The sequence below is a fragment of the Dermacentor albipictus genome, chromosome 8, assembly GCF_038994185.2.
Source record: "Dermacentor albipictus isolate Rhodes 1998 colony chromosome 8, USDA_Dalb.pri_finalv2, whole genome shotgun sequence".
NCBI classification, from domain to species: domain Eukaryota; kingdom Metazoa; phylum Arthropoda; class Arachnida; order Ixodida; family Ixodidae; genus Dermacentor; species Dermacentor albipictus.
In genome coordinates this window covers 63,442,179-63,461,498 of record NC_091828.1, presented here as the reverse complement: position 1 = coordinate 63,461,498, position 19,320 = coordinate 63,442,179, and the positions used below count along the sequence as shown (strand labels likewise).

The window sequence follows — 19,320 nt, the reverse complement described above, 5'->3', positions numbered from 1 at the left end:
GCTGCCGTCAGAAGCCAGTATGCTGTCAGAATGAAGACTAATCCACGAATGTTTATGCAGCTATTTCGTGCTCAAAAGTGTAAAGAGCGACAGATAACTGCCGAAATTAGCATTAACAATCTAACAGTGTTCCTACTCACCGTTGTCTATTTCGGAATTTCTTATTTAATATGGATATTGTACAGCAAAATCGATGTTCTAGCATTCCGCGATGTACCTGTCGATGGTAACAACACTTTTGCTCTTCTAGAGAGGCGGCAGTTGACGCGGTAGAGTGATAGCGTATTTTGGCTCATAAATCGAAAATATAAACATGAACGCAGACAGAGAATCTTGCTGTTGACATAGCTAAAATGTACGCTTAGAGATATGTACGGCGTGGTGCTGGGTGGTTCTGGGCTCGGAATGCTCAGGTGCCAAGTTCGAATTTTCGGCGGGGAAGTTTTCTTTTCATTTTCTTTTATATTTTTCTTTTTTGTGCTAACAAATTTACATAGCCCTAAAGAGGTATCTGTCAATTTTTTATTAAATATCGATCAAGAAGGACAGAACTTCCGACTACAGGACGTCACACCGCAGACAACAGAACGTGGGACAACAGAACGACAGAAACAATGTCCCAAAATACGACAGGCTGCAATAAATTTCCTATTGTTGTTCAAGTGGGAGGCTGTGGTGATTGTGCTGGGTAAACGAAATTTCAGAAAGCCTTGTCGCACTCAATGAATGAATCCCCACACCTCCACCAATATTGATGGAAGTATATATATATATATATATATATATATATATATATATATATATATATATATATATATATATATATATATATATATATATATATATATATATATATATATATATATATATATGCGGAATGTTCAAAGAAGGGAGAGGAAGATCGCGAGACGCTGGCTGCTCCGTGTTGTGACTACTCGGCCACCTTCATCCCATTGCCTCTGCTTGTATATGCACGGTAATTACATTCTGTCTATAGCCCCAACATCACGGAAATGTACTGGTGGAGGTGCGGGGACTCATTCATTGCGCGCTACAAGACTTTCTGAAATTTCGTTTACGCAGCACAATCGCCACAGCCGAGTACTCAAGTACTTTTACAGCAGCACACCGTTTTATTTCGCAGAAAACACGCACGATACAAAACCTGATTTTAGCCTATGACCACTACGTTTCCGACGATCATTCGAATCACTACACCACAAACACCTTTCTTTATATGGTATTTATTGCAGCGAAATAATATCGTACGTGCAACCATAACGCGTCCATGCGAGGTGCGTACAAGCGAGACGTATGAACAAGCAAAGTGGAGGACATCTCTTTCGTTGCCGTGCGAATGAAAACATCTACACGCAGACATTCAGTTTGAGTGTTTATTGTTGCTATAAGCCTAAATTACTCTGTAAGCGACATATTGCACATATACCAAATGTTGCCTTGAATAAATAACTATGTCGCGGGTAACTAAGAGCAATGTGACAGCAAGCACACATGTACGTAGGCGCACTAGCACGTATACCTCAACCCTGTGGCTTGGAGCGCAGCGCCTGCGTGGAGAAGGCCACAGGGCGTTCAGTTTAAAATTTCAGCTGTTCCCGTGGAGCATTGCTGTGAAAGATTTCAGGCGCGATCGCTAGCGCGCATTGTATGCACGGCGCGTGTCAGATCAAAATGACCAGGCCGGATGAGGGGCCCTTTAAGCGCACCAGTTCGGAGCCTCGTGTGTTGTTGCTATTCTACAAAGTTGTACTTCGGGACGTTAGATGCCAGAAATTGGTATTGCCAATGCGTGCTACGACAACGCCTTAAATACCGCCGATAGAAGCTCAAGCATACCTTTCCCTTAGTCCGAATCTTTGCCTTGTAAGACCTATGCTTGAACCAAGCAATTTGAAAATATAGTATTTAAGCTTCTTCGTGTAGTGTGAGGTGGTGATGATGGCGAGCTTGAAGTTTCCATAGGCGGGGTTAGCTTCGCAGACATCGGCTGCAGTTGCTCCGCGCGCATGAGCGAAGGAGGCGTGAAAAATAGGAAGCCGAACTGTATGACGGATGCGTGCAACCACCAGCCGTTTCATGTGCGCGCAGGCATACATTATTCTGTGGAGCTTTATTCACTCTTGCCGCGTCCGCTAACATGCATTTCCCTGCGCGCCTCGGGCACACATATGTCTACGGTAAGAATGGTTCATCCCTTAACCCATCTTTGCGTTTGGCTCCACTTTAAGAAAACAGCACGGGGATTCGCCACTTTGTCATGACGAATGCATTGGTGCAGGAGATGGCTTCATTTATCTGCAACGCTAGAGGGCCTCCTCGTAGCCACAGCTGCCGCTTTTTTTTCAATCCGTCCACATCGCTGTCTAAAACAAACACTGCACATCTGTCACTGGCCTGCAAAGTGTTTTGTGTATATATTATGAACTGAAGTGCAGTAATTTAAGTCTGCGATGATTCGTTAGCGTGAATCTACTGAACTCGGCAAGCTTACTCCCGGATCGTCGCTCGTCCGCGGCATGGTACCTCGTGTAAGGCGTCGCATGCGTGCACTGTTTTACGCGTAATGCTTCTGCTAGTCTCGCCTCCCCAGAACATAGCCATTGAGAGCAGGGTCTAGATAACATAGCTAAACAAGTCACGGAGGCTAACACAAGCCTATACACACAACGCCTTTGTCACCGTATATAACGTACGGAGCCCCACACGCACGAGCACACACAACTAGAACAAAACAACCATTTTGCCCCGAAAACATGGCGGCTACAGCGAAAAATACCACGCGACTTCCTCCACACTCCTCTTAGCATGTAGTCAAGCAAGTAGTCAAGCTTATTTCTCCTTAGTTGTTTTTTTCCCATCTACAGGAACAACCAAGATGAACAAAATTGGATGCTTCCTAGTTGTCAAAGGGGGAACTTGGCCTATCGTCAAAATGAATTGCACCAGCTGTGCCTGCCACGAGCACATAGGAGACCCCAAACACGTATATGACCCTAACTCGTCCTCAGCACTAATAGCAAAAAATGATTGTAACCGTCTTTACTTGCCCAATTCCTATTTCTTATCACACAAACAAGTGGCGAATGTTTTATTCATCACATGCTTCTGTCGTGCGCAATGGCTACGAGCTATGTTTCCGTCTTAGAGCCTCTCCTTGCATTTATATAGTAGGTAGGTGACAATGGGCAAGTTGAGACTTATATTGTCGCTAGGTAAGTATTTCGAGTGGAGTGGATATATATTTCTGGCTTGGGTGATAGAAAAGGAGCAGACTAGGAGGAACCTGTGAAGGAACGGTAATATGCGCGGGTACAGATACGAGACGCACGCGAGTAAGAGTTAGCAGGCAATAGAGCTAGTTGAAGAACATCCTCGCTTGCGCTGGAGCGAAAGAGATGCAAACACCAGCGCGCCAGTGGCAAAGTCATGTGACGCTTCGGCAAGCAAGAACACTCTGGGCTTGCAGTGGCGCACGAACATGGTAAATGGTTTGCCGGCCTGCTTTGTACTCGGTACGGCAGGAAACACGAACTTTCGCAAGCCACCAGGGCTTCATTAGCCGAGCATCGAGGTTAACACAGCTGTGCTTCGTCACGAAGATTGGCTTCATGAGGCTGCATCTTTAAAAGATGTGATAGAGGCTTCAAGAGGCCCTCTAGAATACTGTTAAGTCTATTCTGTGATTTGGACAGTCGTAATTGAAAGACATATCTGGAGCACTATCTAGAGCTAGGAATCTGTAGCCATATGTCTTCAGTTGCCATGAGCTCTGAAATTTAAAGCGTCTAGAGTATAGAATCAGACATAACCGCCTGTAAGCGTTCCCGCCGACAGAGGCGCATGCCCACAGCGACCAAATTATTTTCACACTGCAGTTCTCAGAACATAATGTGAACATATTTGAAGATGCTATCCCCATTATCTGTGACATGTTCTAGAATAGGACTGGAGATTGTAACTCATATTCGAACCATCTCTATAAGTGTCACGTTCCTGGAACAAAAACAACAGCTTCAGTACTGACAAGAACAAACAACACTCGGGAAATCACAATGAGGTGAATAAATATTCGCACAGGCCACTGCGGCTTTGACAAGAGACCAAGACTACACTGTGGCACGACGGACATCTTGCAGAGGAACATGTTCGCTCCTCTTCTACAAGGAATGTAGAGCGGGGCGAGAGCTCCTGTCTAGGGGCCTCTCAATGAAACAATACTGGTGAGCATAGACTTCGTCCAAAAAGCGTATGCAGTTTTAGAGTATGTGGAAGGTAGGAAAGGATCCGTTGCAAAGTGCCACAGCAGTCATTGCAGGAACAAATATTTGCACGACGCTGTTCCAGTCCGATGTGCTTGTGATGTCGCTTACAGGTGGACATCTACAATATCACTGTCTTGGCGCGTGTTCTCAAAACCATTAGAGTACACACACACACACACACACACACACACACACACACACACACACACACACACACACACACAAACACACACACACACACATATATATATATATATATATATATGTATATATATATATATGTGTGTGTATCTTATGTGTCACCGGCAATAACTAGTGCGAATATAGCTCTTTCTATACGGTCAGAGTTCCACCGCTTCTGGGTGTCTTTAGAGTGATGCTCACTGTCAGTGGTGTCTTTCTCTCCATAGGTGCCCTTTATCCTGATAGTTGTTTTGTTATATTCTTTGCGGCTCGTTTCATTATCTTACAACAACTCTATTCGCAGAACTTCAATATGCTCGCGCACGTGTTGCACCACAATCAAACTCGTTACTGTTGATATTAGGGCGTTTCCTAGTATTATGGGGATTTAATTTTCTTATTTTTATCATTCTTTCGCTTAAGTATTGTGTATTTACTTCTTTTCGTGTGCGTCACCTCTTGACAGAAGTTGGCAGAAAGATCTTATATCTGTTTCGTGGGGCATTTGCCTTTGTGTTCCTTATTGTGCTGTTTGTTGAAAACCTGCGTTTCTAAATCTGCTTTGTTGAGTAGGGGATAATGGCGAAGCGGCAGAATAACTGCACTAGCCTTTGTCATTACTTCTAGCAGCACTTTTATAATTTTGTACTCGGGATCTTGGGACAGTGATTCTTGTCCTTAAATTGTGGGGTTTTACGTGCCAAAACGACTTTCTAATTATGAGGCACGCCGTTGTGGGGGACTCCGGAAATTTCGACCACCAGGAGTTCTTTAACGTGCACCTAAATCTAAGTGTGCGGCTGTTTCACGCATTTCGCCCCCATCGAAATGCGGCCGCCGTGGCCGGGATTCGATCCCGCGACCTCATGCTGCCTAACTTGGCGAAAAACGAAGTCTGCCTAACTTGGCGACAAATGTAACCTGGAAGGGCAGGTACGCCAGCTGCAAAAGTGAAGGTGCTACACGAAAATTGTATGCATTAGGTTAGTGTGAAAGACATTTTTAAAGTGAATACAAGCAATACAAGTTTCTTTGAGCCCAAGTAGAGTATTTCAGCTTCGTAAAGGGCAGAAATAGGTAAAGGTTGTGTCAGCCAACGAGAAAACCGCTCCTAGTACCCGCCTCTGATCACCGTCTATGCAATCGGTGAAAGCCGAAATACAGCTTGTATATCTACACCTCTTAGCTTGTCCTATGAGGCTATTATTACATAAACCGTCAATACAAAAGTAAATACATTTTAGCATACTTTATGAGAAGGCAGAAGCGTAGTACTATATACTCACTGTAAGTGACGTAAATGGCAAAATGTTCTAGCTCAAAGACATATATCGAGTTGATCAGCACTGACTGACAAGTAACGAGAAAGTTGGTGCCTTTGCATGTTTAACTTTTGAGTGCGAGATAATGGACAGAATGAAGACCAGAGGACACAAAAGCTATCAATTCCGCACTTATTTTGCTGGAAGGAATAAAGAAAATATTTACAATGCATGTGCACTTCTGCTGCAGAGTACTCTCAAAAAGAGAGCACAAGTTGCAATACAATAGTACAAAAAGCGTAACCATGTTTGCGTAATAAAACAGAATAAATAAGCACGGAATTATTGCTATTCCATGTCATCCAGAGAGTATTCCTATTTGTCATGGAATCATAATGTGGTATTTCTCACTGATTTTGTTGGTCAGTCGGTTGCCGCAAGTGAACAGACCAGATGAATAGTACAAATCTTGGGTGCATCATCACTCGTGTCAGTGCATCATCAAGTGACAAAAGTATACTTAACCTTCAGTGAATAATGCTGCTCTCCTGGGTGCATGTTGAGGAACCAGCCTACCTGCCGCATGTACATTTGACCAAATATAAAGATGATCAAAGAAATAGACTACACTACCCCTGACGCACAGCAGTCAAATTTGTTGGCATCTTTAACTAAGCACAGATCCCTTGCCTCGATGCCTTCTTGAAGCCACTAGTGGCCAATTTCGCACACCTATTTCCCGCAAAAAATAATGTAGGCAGTATATACACAACTCCACTAGTGAACTTAAAAAGGTGAGTAGGCAAGCTAGCTTTGCTTCCTTAGAGGTATCAGCAAATTTGCCTAGAGTTTGTCAAAGGAAGTTTACTATATTAGGCAGTGCCTTTGTAATAGAAATTGCACTCCCCACCTAAAAAACTTCTGCACTATATATTCGCACGTCTTGTGCTAATGAAATTTTGATTTGCTCCATCAAAAGATTCAGTTGTTAGCAGTGGTCTTCTATGGTCTCCCTCCCTTCCCTGCATAAATGTTGTCCGGGAAAGATATATGAACTTACCGGCACACTCAAAGGGACGTTACAAGTTTCACCTGGAGAATATGGCCAGTGTTCAGGAGGCGCACAAATAGGGTGATAGGCGTGTGTTCGTATACTGTATAGATGCAAGCAAACTTCGACATTGCCACAATACTCCAGCTCTCGCACGGCTACAGTGTTTAGGCACCACAGAAGTGTATGTTCACCACAACATAGGCTGTCTCGTATAGCTGAAACAGTGGAAAATTACAATAGATATTTGAAACCCAACTTAAAACCATAAGAGTTGAAGTGCATATGATGCTTCTTCTAGACATAAGTATTTTTGTCAAAATACGCTTAGGATCGCATATACTACTTTCAATTTATCGGCCAAGCCACCGATGTCTCACTGATAGCATCACAATTGGGACTTGCTGATTGAACCAATTCTTACCTGAACAGTGCTAAGCAGAATGAATAGAAGACTGCTCACAGTGCCGAACAAATACATATGATGAAACAGAACATATGGAAAGAGACCCCACACATTAGAAGTAATTTTTGAAAGGTGTACAATTAGTGCCCGTGCCAAACAGTGTGTTTTACGAGGTGGTGTTGAAATGAAATTTATTTGATGAGCAACACTGCAATAACCAGCAAATGGCTTAGCTAGAGCAAGGACACAATTAAACACTATGGAAGAAATTGTGTGCTTCTTTAATGATATAGCTGCCAGGTAACTAAGTGGTTTATGCTGTATTGACTTGAAGCGAAAAATAATTTAACTGGACAGACTTGCAACTACTACAATGCCTACTTGCACGAATAAGGATACTTTGCAAAGAAAAAGAAATAATTCGAGCCTACTAGAAAACACATCACTACTGTAAAAACTGCAGCACAGTGAATACGGACCTCCGTGTAAAATTTCAAGGAATTCATCCTCACCAAATATGTATTTGCCAGTAGCAGTTGTGTCATAACTGTGTCATTCTTATTAAACAATGGTAAGCACGCTGTACGCTTAGACCTGTGACAAATTTGGCCCCATGAAATTTGTATTCTTACATGAGCATTTATTACAAACAGAAAAAAATTCTCCAATACAAGCTGTAGCATAGAAAACAGCTCCTAAACAAACAAGCCTTCAAGAAGTGATATCATATATATACGGCACAAAGCAAAAATAAAAGTAACTCGCAGTCAAGGATTTGATGCAAGAAAATATAGTAGGCATCATGACAAGTTAGATATACTTCTATGAAGAACACCATATTTTGGGCATAACGTCTAAGAACAAAAATAAGCAGGAAGTTGAATAAAGTTGCATATATATTTAGCCCACTTAGTAAGTGGTGTTAGGAATATGCCAATAAGCTTATCCGTGAATGATTGCTATACCCTCCTTTTCGGAATCTGTACTATTCACACATACCTGAGCCGACCATCCAGGTTATGCACCATGCTGCTGAATTTCTGGGGTCTCTTCCGTTATGTGGACACCGTTGTGCGTTATGTCCTCGCCACTACAAAAGAAGTTGTGTGTTGACTTATGGCAGTGGCACATGAAGCTGTCACATTATAAACACATGCAAGGAGCACTTAAAATAGTTATGAAGACATTGTTTACATTAGTTCAGGGTCGTAAATGAGCACAAGGTTGAAGTCGCTGATGAAAGTAATGACAATAGGAAGCCTTCATCACATACCATTTTCACATAACACAGCAAATGTACACCAAAAAGAAATATTTGCTTACGTAATAATTCTTTTTTTCATGAGAGCTTAATCAACTTTCCGCTGTCAAGATTAGTAACGTGAAACTTATGTGAACACATCTTGTCTTAAAAAGTCAGCTGTACTAGTAGCAATCTATGAATGCTCACATTTTTTCACCGATATCTGCCCGTATGCCGAACACTTTGTAAGCAGAGATCATTTATAACGTCTAAGCATTCATAAGCGAAGAAACATCATTGCACAAATAATCGGAGAAAAAGCAGATGCTTCTCTGTTATGCAACCTCACCAGAAAAGCGGGAGTCCGCTCACAGGCGCACATTACGAACACGATTACCACCGGAAGAAAACGCTATAAATATTTTCAATCTCGCACTAAGTCAATAAATGTGTGTAACTAAATTCTGACAATCAGCGCTATGCACGCGCTCATTTCTGTATTTACGTCGAAGTTTTCTTCCCTACGTTCGCAAGGCACTCATGCACACACGGTAAGTACGCACAGCACGCCTATGTTTAGCAAGCACAATTACTTACCTTTTTTAATGTTACGACGTTTTCGAAAAGCGCCCTCCAAGTTGCCGTTGCTGCGATGTTACTTCATTCACATATGCCGTTATGTAGTGGAGGAGCTGAGGCACGTTGATAACACGCATTTTTTTGAGACGTCCACCCAACTTTCCACGACAACCAGACACAAAGGTCCACGGCACGAACATCGCTGGTCCACATTTGATTGGCGCGCCACGCATACGGCGAGTTTCCAGAGAGAAACAACCTATCTTCTGCCACTTTTGTGTGCGCGAACTGAGTCACATTTCGACCCGCCGTGGCTGCTCAGTGGCTATGGTGTTGGGCTGCAGAGGACGAGGTCGCGGGATCGTATCCCGGCCACGGCGCCCGCATTTCCATGGGGGAGACTTGCGAAGACACCCCTGTACTTAGATTTACGTGCACGTTAAAGAATACCAGGTGGTAGAAATTTCCGGAATACTCCAATACGCCGTGCCTGATAAGCATAAAGTGGTTTTGGCACGTAAAAGCCCACAATTTATTATTAGGTCACATTTCATTATAACAAACACAAAACCACGCGATTACACAAACGCGTCGTAGCAGCACGCACAACCAACAGGCACTAAAAAAGATAGAGAACAGGATGGACGAATGAATGCTAGGAGCGTGTCCTTTCAAATTGGGTCGTGGGTCACGACGCCAACAGGTCGCATGGGGCATGCAGTAGACGTGCGCGGTTGTTGTGGCCTCCATGACGCCTAAAATATTAAACAGTATACTTTCCTTTTTGTCATATTGCGCATAACTACACACGTTGTTGCGACACAAAATGGGCTATCAAACGTTCTGTATTGCCCGTTATAGCTTACAGCTGAAAGGAATTCCATGAGGTATATCTGATTTTGAACAACTTCTCCCAAATGCAGCCAGCAAAAGCATGGCCTTCGAGATCCGGTTACGTTATGCTCAGGAAGCCGTTGTCGAGCCATGTGCCCATGATTGCAATGATTTTACTTTGATTGACAGGGAATGTTTGTTTTTAAGCCCCTTCGTGAAGTTTTGCGCTCCTACCTGTGATACCGGCGCCATCACTTCGTTTTAAAGACTTGCTACAGCTGGCGCGTGCAGTGCGCGACATTTCCGCGCACTTTTTAAGCGCTTAAGTCGGAAAGCATCAAATCTACGAGGTTTTATTGCTCGTGTGGCGCAGGTTATACACTTGCCGTCCGCAATTGCTTTCGTGTCGGTGTGTTGAATGCGCGCGGATGGCGCTCCTGTTGTCTGTACCTAATGTGTTTATCATGGGGCCCACGAATCTCTGCAGTGTGAATGTGTCCCAGGTGTTGTGCTCCACAAGTGTGCGGCGGTGTTCGATGTGTTTCCAGCCAACTGCTGTAACGCATTCCCGCGAGAAGACGCAGCCGGTTACACGCAGTTTTCTTTTTTCTTCATTATGTTTGAGAGTTACCTGCATCAGTGCTAGAATTACCACAATGCGTTTCCATGATGTTGCAATGTGAATGTTTAATTTTGTGTCTTGTTTGCCTTCCTCAATGAGTGTCCTATGAAAGATTGTCCTGCTTGATAGTACAAATGTCTGTAATATGGCCGTAACATTCCGGCTCTTTATTCCTTGAGAATAGCAGTGACTAGTAATTTTGCAAGATCCTAGGAATCCAACTCTGCACATCGAGCTACAAAGCAAAATATGTAAATTTGTTCCAGTATGTGAATCTTACAATCATGTGTCAATATGTCAGCGAGTTCTGAGTGCTGAGGGCTTCGCAGTATGTTAAATGGAAAATGTAGTTGTTTACTCACCTGAAGTAGTCTATGCCACTTCTTCATATCATTTGTTCCAAGTACAATGTTTTCTAGGGTGCACAGATGACTTTTTAAATTTAAAGACACTTTGAAATATTATTGAACACAAGGCGTTGCAATGTTTCGACATGAAACTAGGAGTATTATATATTGTGCCATGTAAAGTTCCTCCATACAAGTATGTACATGAATACAGAAGATCTCATTCTTCCATTGCACGTAGTTTCTAAGTCATAAAGCAAAAAACGATTTAAGCCTCTGATTCCACACAATCTTGTTAGTTCGGCAGTTGACTCTGCCACTAAATTATCGTGTATGCGGGATGGATATATGCATTTATCTGGACAATGTCCCAGAACGCGGCATGAGCAGCAATCTGCTCGCTAGAAAGTAACCTTCTATGCCATACTTCTGCTAAAGTGACAGATTTACTGAGCGAACGTGTCTGGTGTCTTGACTTACACATTTGCCAAGCCATCTCTAATCACAGTGTTTGCGTTACGTAAATATCAATCATTTCTCAACCCGCCGTGGTTGCTCAGTGGCTATGGTGTTAGGCTGCTGAGCACGAGGTCGCGGGATCGAATCCCGGCCACGGCGGCCGCATTTCGATGGGGGCGAAATGCGAAAACACCCGTGTACTTAGATTTAGGTGCACGTTAAAGAACCCCAGGTGGTCAAAATTTCCGGAGTCCCCCACTACGGCGTGCCTCATAATCAGAAAGTGGTTTTGGCACGTAAAACCCCATATATTATTATCATTTCTCACGCTTACATTTCAGAATCGTTATCAGGTTCCCACATAATGTTTAATTTAATATACCGTAAGTAAAAGCAAGCATTATCAAGCACGAATGCTAGGTATGAGTACTGGCTTTCAGCATATGACTTGAGATTGATTTTACGAAAGCTAGAAACAGAAGCTTTTATTCACGATAACAGCTTTTTTTTGTCCCTTCCTTAGAAGTGTAGGATTGGCACACATTCATTAGTCATTATACTCAAATACTTTGCAGCTACTTCTTTTCCAAAGCTTCAGATCAGCCAACCATGAGCAGCCATGATACTTCTATTCAAAGTAGCAATTAACAGTTTAGATAGGCTCCTTCTGGAACTAGCGACAAAGTTAGAGGGCCTTTCTAGAGACGAAGCGGGTAAAAGCGGCCGGAGAAGATGAACTACCATTCCATTTAATCAAAGATGGAGGAGACATATTGCTTCAAAAACAAGCGGCCCTTTACACTAACTGTCTATTGACTTCATGGGTCCCACATAACTGCAAGATGCAAACATTGTACTAATCCACACAAAGGAAGACATTAAATAATTGAAAAATTATGTGCCCATTAGCAGACTTTCACTATTATAGAAAATATTCACGAAGCTCCAATGGAATCAGAGGTACTATCAGAGGAATCAGAGGAATCAATGGAATCAGAGGAACCCAGAATTTTGCCAGGGCGTATACAGCCGCTGGCATGCTACTCTGCATAGGGATGGGGAATGGGATTAAAAGATTCCAGAGGAGAGTGGCAGAAAAATAGAGTAAAAATAAATATGAAATGTGCAAGTGGACCTGACACTAATAATTACAGGTGACATGGTGGGCAAATTTAGGCTTTTGTGTATGAAATGTACAATCTTTAAAGCTTTCCTATTACACAAATTTCTGACAGGTATTTGAACAATAAATCCAAAAACCACCGCTGTTTTGAAGGGCTGGGCATTGGACCTAAGATGCTCGGTAATGTCAACGGTTCGTGGCAAATCATGCCCATTTGTTGCTAAAGAAACACTTTCTCGTCGCGCTACGCGGGGTATTCTAGTGATATGTGCTCCATTTTCTCTAAGTTCCCGCAGTTATCACAGTAGGAGTTAGTGGTAAGCCTTATGCGGTACTGATAATTCTTCGTGTTTGCCATGTTCAGTCGAAGACGATTGTACAATTTCTCTAAGTGTCGAAGAAGTGCTCCTGCGATTTTCGGTCTCTTTTCGTGGTCAGTGTAACGCAGGAAGTTATCTTCGTGAAGCGGCAGATTCTCGATAGGTTCTTTTTCTTGATAGGCATATTTTCTTGCCATGTTTGAAGTGTCGGCTTTTGTAAAATATTTTCTTTTGAAATTATGGTACTGGAGTACATTTTGGGGTAGCTTCATCCTTTTTCATTTCTCGAAATGCCGGTATGACCAGGTATTCACTGGAACTGGACGCAATGCCCAGAAATCTTAGCCCCTTGGTGCAGATAAGTAATGTAAAATGCTGCAGATTGATTGTTGGAACGCTTGCGCCTGTTCCACATAGTTTGTTGGGATGCTTTTCAATCCATGAAAATCACCCGTGTCTTTGGCGGCCACATACAAAAGGGCATTCATAATGCCATATAGCTCAGCCAAGTAGATGACGCCGGTCGCTAAAGACGAAACGAGAATGGTTGCCCTGTAGAGGCCACAGAGTCCGCACGATCATCGATGCGGAGTTGTAAAGCCATCGGTGAAAATGTGGGTTGCGGCTGCGTATTCTTTATGCATATATTCCAAAGCTATCTGGTGTGTCGCTGCTTGAGGTATTTCCTTTATCGCGCTGATTTCAGGGATATATCGCAGGATTACCAGTGGGTACAGTGTCCACGGTGAACTCTTTCGTGGCATAATTTGTGACAGCAGGAATCGAAATAGAGATGCTTCCAACGGCCTGTACAAAGCTAGATGTAGCACGGTTCTCTAAATATCCTTTAAAAACTGAGTCTTCGTATGAATGACGTGGCGGAGGTGAATCCGAAGTGTCTCCTGCGAAGATATCACTTCAAGAGGCAGGCATCCAGCTTCTGCTACAATTCCTGAGCAGGACGACCTCTTCGGAAGGCCAAGACATACGCGAAGGGAGTTGTTACGTGCTGGCTCAAGTTTTCTCTTGCTTGTGGGAAACATTTTGTGCAGGATCGGGAGGTAACATCATTGTGTTCCGTCGACGTAGGCCTTATGGAGGAGCACCATTTATCGACAGTTGCTGCCCCACTGTGATCCGGCAAAAAATCGGAATACGTGCGACGCCGAGGAAGTCTTCACACTTAGTTTTTTTCACTTGAGGCTACCATGTGAGTTTCCTATCGATCGTCACTCCAAGAAACCTTTAAGCTTTGATGTATGGAAGGGTAATACCACCCAACACTAGTTGGCATTTTTCCATGGACCTCCACGTGAAATGGAATCGGGACAACTTTGGACATTAGTCAAACAAGTGAAACGTCAGGTTTCAGTAAGGGATACGCTGCAATGGATCACATCGATGTCATCAATAAGGTAAGCCAGAAATCATCAGAGTACACACAGCCTCTCTATGTGGCGTTCATAGAGTACGAAAAGGAATTTGACTAATTACAGATGCCAGCAGTCTTAGAGGCATTAGATAATCAAGGAGTACGGGACGCTTCTGTAAATATCTTGGAAAGCACCTAGAGAGAATCCACAGCTGCCATAATTCTCCAGAATAAGAACACGAAGCTACCTACAAAGAAAGGGTCTCACAAGGAGTCGCAATCTCTCCAATGCGATTCACTGAGCGCGTAGAAGTATTCAAGCTATTAAACTGGAAAGCCATCGGAGTAAGCATCAACGATGAATGTCTCAGCAACCTTCAGTTTGCAGATGACATTGTCCTGTTCAGCAACACTGGGGACGAGTTACAACCAATGATTAAACACCTTAACACAGAGTCTGAGAATGGGGCTGAAGATTAACATGCAGAAGACAATGATAATGAATAGCCGGGCAAGAGTACAAAAGTTCAGGATCGCTAGTCAGCCTCAAGGGTCCCTGAAGGAGTTCGTTTACCAAGGTCAATTACTCATAGGAGGCCCTGATAATGAGAAAGTAATTAGCAGAAGAATAAAAATGGGTTGGAGCGCGTTCACAGACATTGCCAGATCCTGACTGGAAGCTCACCATCATCATTAAAAGGACAGGTGTACAATCAGTGAATTCTACCGGCGCTGACTCTTGGGGAAGACACTTGGAAACTGAAACACAAGCTCAAAAACAAGTTAAGGACCACGCAAACGGCGATGGTATGACTAATGTTAGATGTAACGCATAGAGACAGGAAGAGAGCAATGTGGATCCGAGAGAAAACAAGTACAGATGGTATTCTAATTGACATTAAGAGAAAGGAATGTAGCCGGGCAGGTAATGCAATTCGTAGGTTCGATAACCGGTGGACCATTCGGGTTACAGAAGGGGTGCCAAGAGATGGGAAGCGCAGTCGAGGACGGCAGAAGACTATGTGGACTGATGAAATTAAGAAATTCGCAGGAGCTTGCTGGAATTATTTGGCGCAGGACAAGGGTAATTGAAGATCGCAGGGAGAGGCCTTTTTGCGGCAGTGGACAAAAAGTAGGCTTATGATGAGGATATTGCGAAGATACATTACGAAGAATTCGGGAGGAATATTTTTTGCGATTTCTTTGGGCTGCAACTACCGTATCTAATGTGGTCCTGTACAAGCTGTTGGGAGCGAGAGACCACTTTTTCTTAAGTGATGCCTGGTTCCCCGGATGATCTTGTTTTGCTCTCGCAATGATGCCCTGACGTTCTCGTCTAGGCACCTTGATAACTGCTTTGGCTTTTCCATCAAGATCAGTTGAAGGTCGGCGGCAACGGGAGCTGAAACCGTTTCATGCTTCCTACACGGCGTGCTCCATCCTGAAGTAGACAGAGTCACCGACGAGACGGGCACGCTAGAGCAGTTCGCGTGCTTGCGCGAGCTACTGTCGATCGCACCTCGACGCACCATTATAGTGCGCCGTCGTCGAAATTTGGGAGGTGGATCGTAACGTACTTGTGACGAAAGCAATTTGCAACACTCTTTACGGCGAACTGCCCTAGCACAAATTGCCTTCGTCACTGTGGACGGCCTAGCCCATTGGTTGGTGTACTTAACCTTTACCTGGCGTAGATGCGAAAAAAACGCGCTGATGGATTACATTAGCTTCAGGGTAAACTTCTAGTTTATCTTGCCCAAATGTACTTCTTAAATAACTTGTATTTGCATTCAGCTGCAGCCAAATATGAAACATTTGTCAAGCTTAAAGCCATAAGGCTGTATGTAATTGAATCACGTGGTGCCCACTTGCTATCTCTATGAACGGTTCAGTTGTTCAATCAAGCGCTATAGTTATAGCTTTCCCGCAAATTATGTAAACAGCCAAATGGTGTCTGCGACTAAACTGCAGCCAAGATGTAATGTATAAAGTAGGCGTCCATCAACCTAACGTGCTTCCTCTACTTGTCTTATTAGGCTAAACTGCTCATTGAAACGGGCAAATAATATGTAGGTATCTTTGGTTCCCTGAAAGATAAAGCTTCCCCTATGGGCATCATATTTACTCGTGCTACAGGCATGCTAAATGTATAGCAAATTTATATCATGTCAACGAACAGCAAAACGACTACATTGATGTTTCGGTTCTAGTGCAGATACCGTGTTAACAAAACGAGAAATAGAAGATAGACGCCGCTGTAAAAGTTTATTTACGCTTGGGTATGTGACCAAGTCAATGCGCATAGATGAGGCGAAGATTTTCATTCACCCATTCCATGGACATAAGGTACCCGTACGGGCTTCGACACGTCAATTTCGTCATTTTACTACATTACCTGAATAGACGACTTACGTCAAACTGATCATTACGTCAGACTTGGTTACTAGGCGGCGTGTCGAGACACACTCAAATAGAAGACTGCCCAGCTTTCTCTTCAAAACTAAGAGAAATGGGGAACTTCATTCTAAAGAGAATATTTCTGCAGGCTGCCTTCCCACCTGCAATGTGTAGACAATTCGACCTGATTCAACGCTTTTCCTTTGAGCTCCACGAGACATTTTCGGGATGCTTTTGGTGGTGCTATGTACTCGTGCCATTAGGTTACGATGGCGGGTAAGTCGTGATTGCAGTAAGTGTTATTTGTAACAGATAATTACGTTGGAAATAGGTGAACATTTATTAATATTTTTTTCTGCAGGATGACGCGGTGGATTTGGTGGAATGTATGCGCAAAAAAGAAATCTTTAATAGTCAACTCTTCGCTATTTCGATCAGCTTGAAAGGTCGCTGGTACACACCCAAACTGGACGATGAAGACTACGCAGGTTGGGGCGAGTACTCTGTGTTCAAACCGTGCAAGCGCTTCGAAGGGTACGGGATTCCCCAACTGGTGAGCGCCATAGTACAAAGCTAGGCGATGTACCTTACACCACATTTAGAAGACTTGTTGAGCAATTTAGGTGTTGACTGACCAAGAAACATAGAAAATAGTCACTGTTGAGCTGCCGTGCAAATTTCACGTAGAGCTTGTATATAGCATAGAGAAAAGAAATCAAACCTACGAAATTGGGAACAGAAGAGGCTCTCGGTGAGGCTTCTACAAAGATTATCATTCTAGTCCATGTTCCCAAGACCAAATGTTGACAACTACAGGGGCCGCTAATTGAATTGAATACTTGGGTACTACGTGTAAAAACCACGATTTGATTGTAAGGCACGCCTTAATGGGGTCTCTGGTCTAATTTTTACCATAAGGCAACCTTTAACGTGCTCCCAATGCACGAGGACACGGGCGTACTTGCATTTTGCCCCCCCCCCGCCCCCCGCCCCCCCGAAATGTGGCTGTCAAGGCCGGCCTTTGATGCCGCAACATCGTGCTGCTGCAGCGGATAGGGGGCACGGAAGACAGACGAAAAGAGGTGTTCGTTTATAGCCCCACAAAACATTGCAATCAAGTTTTTCGAGCGTCTGCATTGTTATGACAAATTACATAGTATAATGCCATTTGGCCTATCTACGGTTAAGGGAATGCAAAATAAAAGAAAAATTTACGTGCAATCGCAAGAGCAAACTGTTTGCATGTAGGATGAATTTGTACTCTTTGGGAGATATTTACGAACGCGAATATCCGTATTGTGGATTCGTTCAAGACAAATGCGTCAAACAGAAGATAAATCTAACACAGAAAGCATAAAAAAGGCTTTTCTGCGTTTTCTATGAAGATGTGTAAAAAATGTAGGCAAAGGTCTAAAGGTTGAGATTTTTAGGCGAAAGCCTTTCCACGCTCATGGTGAAGTTTGTGTCAGCAGAACTGACCGCCGTAGTGTACGCGGAATCGTCATCACGCCCTATAAAGACAAAGTAAAGAATGAAAAATGTTTATTAGTGACAGTTAGTGAATTATAAGGCTATAATAGAGATCGCTAGAGGTTAATGACTTGTAATGACTAGTACTGACTATGAAATGACCAATACGTCTAACGACAACTTTTAACAACTACAAATAATTAGAAATGACTGAACATGCTTAGTAATGACCAGTACTAACTGATAATCACTTGCAATGACTACAACTGACTACGAAATGACCGATATGTTGAACGATGGCTTGTAATGACCACAATTGATTACAAATGACTAAAAATGCTTACTAGTCAGCAGTAACGACTAATAATCACTGAAATGACTCGTAATGACTAGTAATGACTATGAAATGACCAATATGAAGAAAAACTTAGGGGGTAAATAGAAGGAGGCGAATGATAAGAAGAGTAAGTGCACGCTTTCACCATTCACCCTTAAGAGAAATCTTGAAAGAGGGTGTAATTTTTTTTTAAATGTCAGCGCACATGTCCCGGCGTTGTAAAGCATGTGTAGGTGAGAATGATACTCAGAGAGTGCGTTCTTGCCAACAACCCTCCCTAATATTGCTGGATTGCGTGGACATCATAGTAGTAGCAGAAAAAATATTTTACTTTGGAGTAATAGGGCACGAATGTTTGCATCCCATAGCCCAGGCCTCCAATTGCCTGTGCGGCTCGCTGGGCTTGAAAGAGAAGAGCAACTTGGCTCTTCCAATCCTTGCTCGCAAGCTAAACCTCCTCTTGCTGTTCGAATTGGGTTGTTCATAATAAGCTTCAGTTAATTTCGGGTGGCCTTAGTGTACAGCTCCACGTTATGTGAGATGGCTGCTCCCAACACCACGGACATGTGTCCGAGTATTCCGTCGGATCTATTTTATTGAAGAATATTAGATTCGGGTGCGCGTTTGTTTGCAGTCTGCGCGAGTCCCTAGCCTGCCTTAGTTCAAGTATGGGGTGCAGCAGGCCTGAATTTCTGCCTTTCTTTGTGCCTTCTGCATGTCGCGCGTGCTGATCTGAGGTTCTTCGCAAGTATCGATCTGCGCTCAGATACTAATTCCGCAAGATATAACTTCTGCCCTCTCGTTGCTCTCTAGCCCCGGGTGTGCAGGACACTAGGTGATCTCCTGATATTATTGGATCTGTGTTCCAAGAATCTTCGCTGTACTTTTCGATACAGACCCCGCGATGTATTGACGGCATGCTGACTGCGAGTCGGATATGACTAGTGCACCCTGGGTTTTTCCTCCGGCATCTCGGATGGACAAGGCTATGGGTGTCGATTCTGCCATGCTACCCGATTCAGCTTGTAAGGT

The 19,320-nt window shown here is 43.4% G+C and overlaps 1 protein-coding gene across 6 annotated transcripts in view; it reads left to right on the top strand.

Annotated features, from left to right (window-relative positions):
* Window positions 1-19,320, top strand: part of LOC135921763 (uncharacterized) — a 238,070-nt gene that overhangs the window by 61,157 nt on the left and 157,593 nt on the right. For all 6 annotated transcript variants that reach the window (XM_070523495.1, XM_065456063.2, XM_065456062.2 and 3 more), the window contains one exon: window positions 16,843-17,034. In XM_070523495.1, the coding sequence (XP_070379596.1) occupies window positions 16,843-17,034 (192 nt within the window). The remainder of the gene's footprint in view (window positions 1-16,842; window positions 17,035-19,320) is intronic.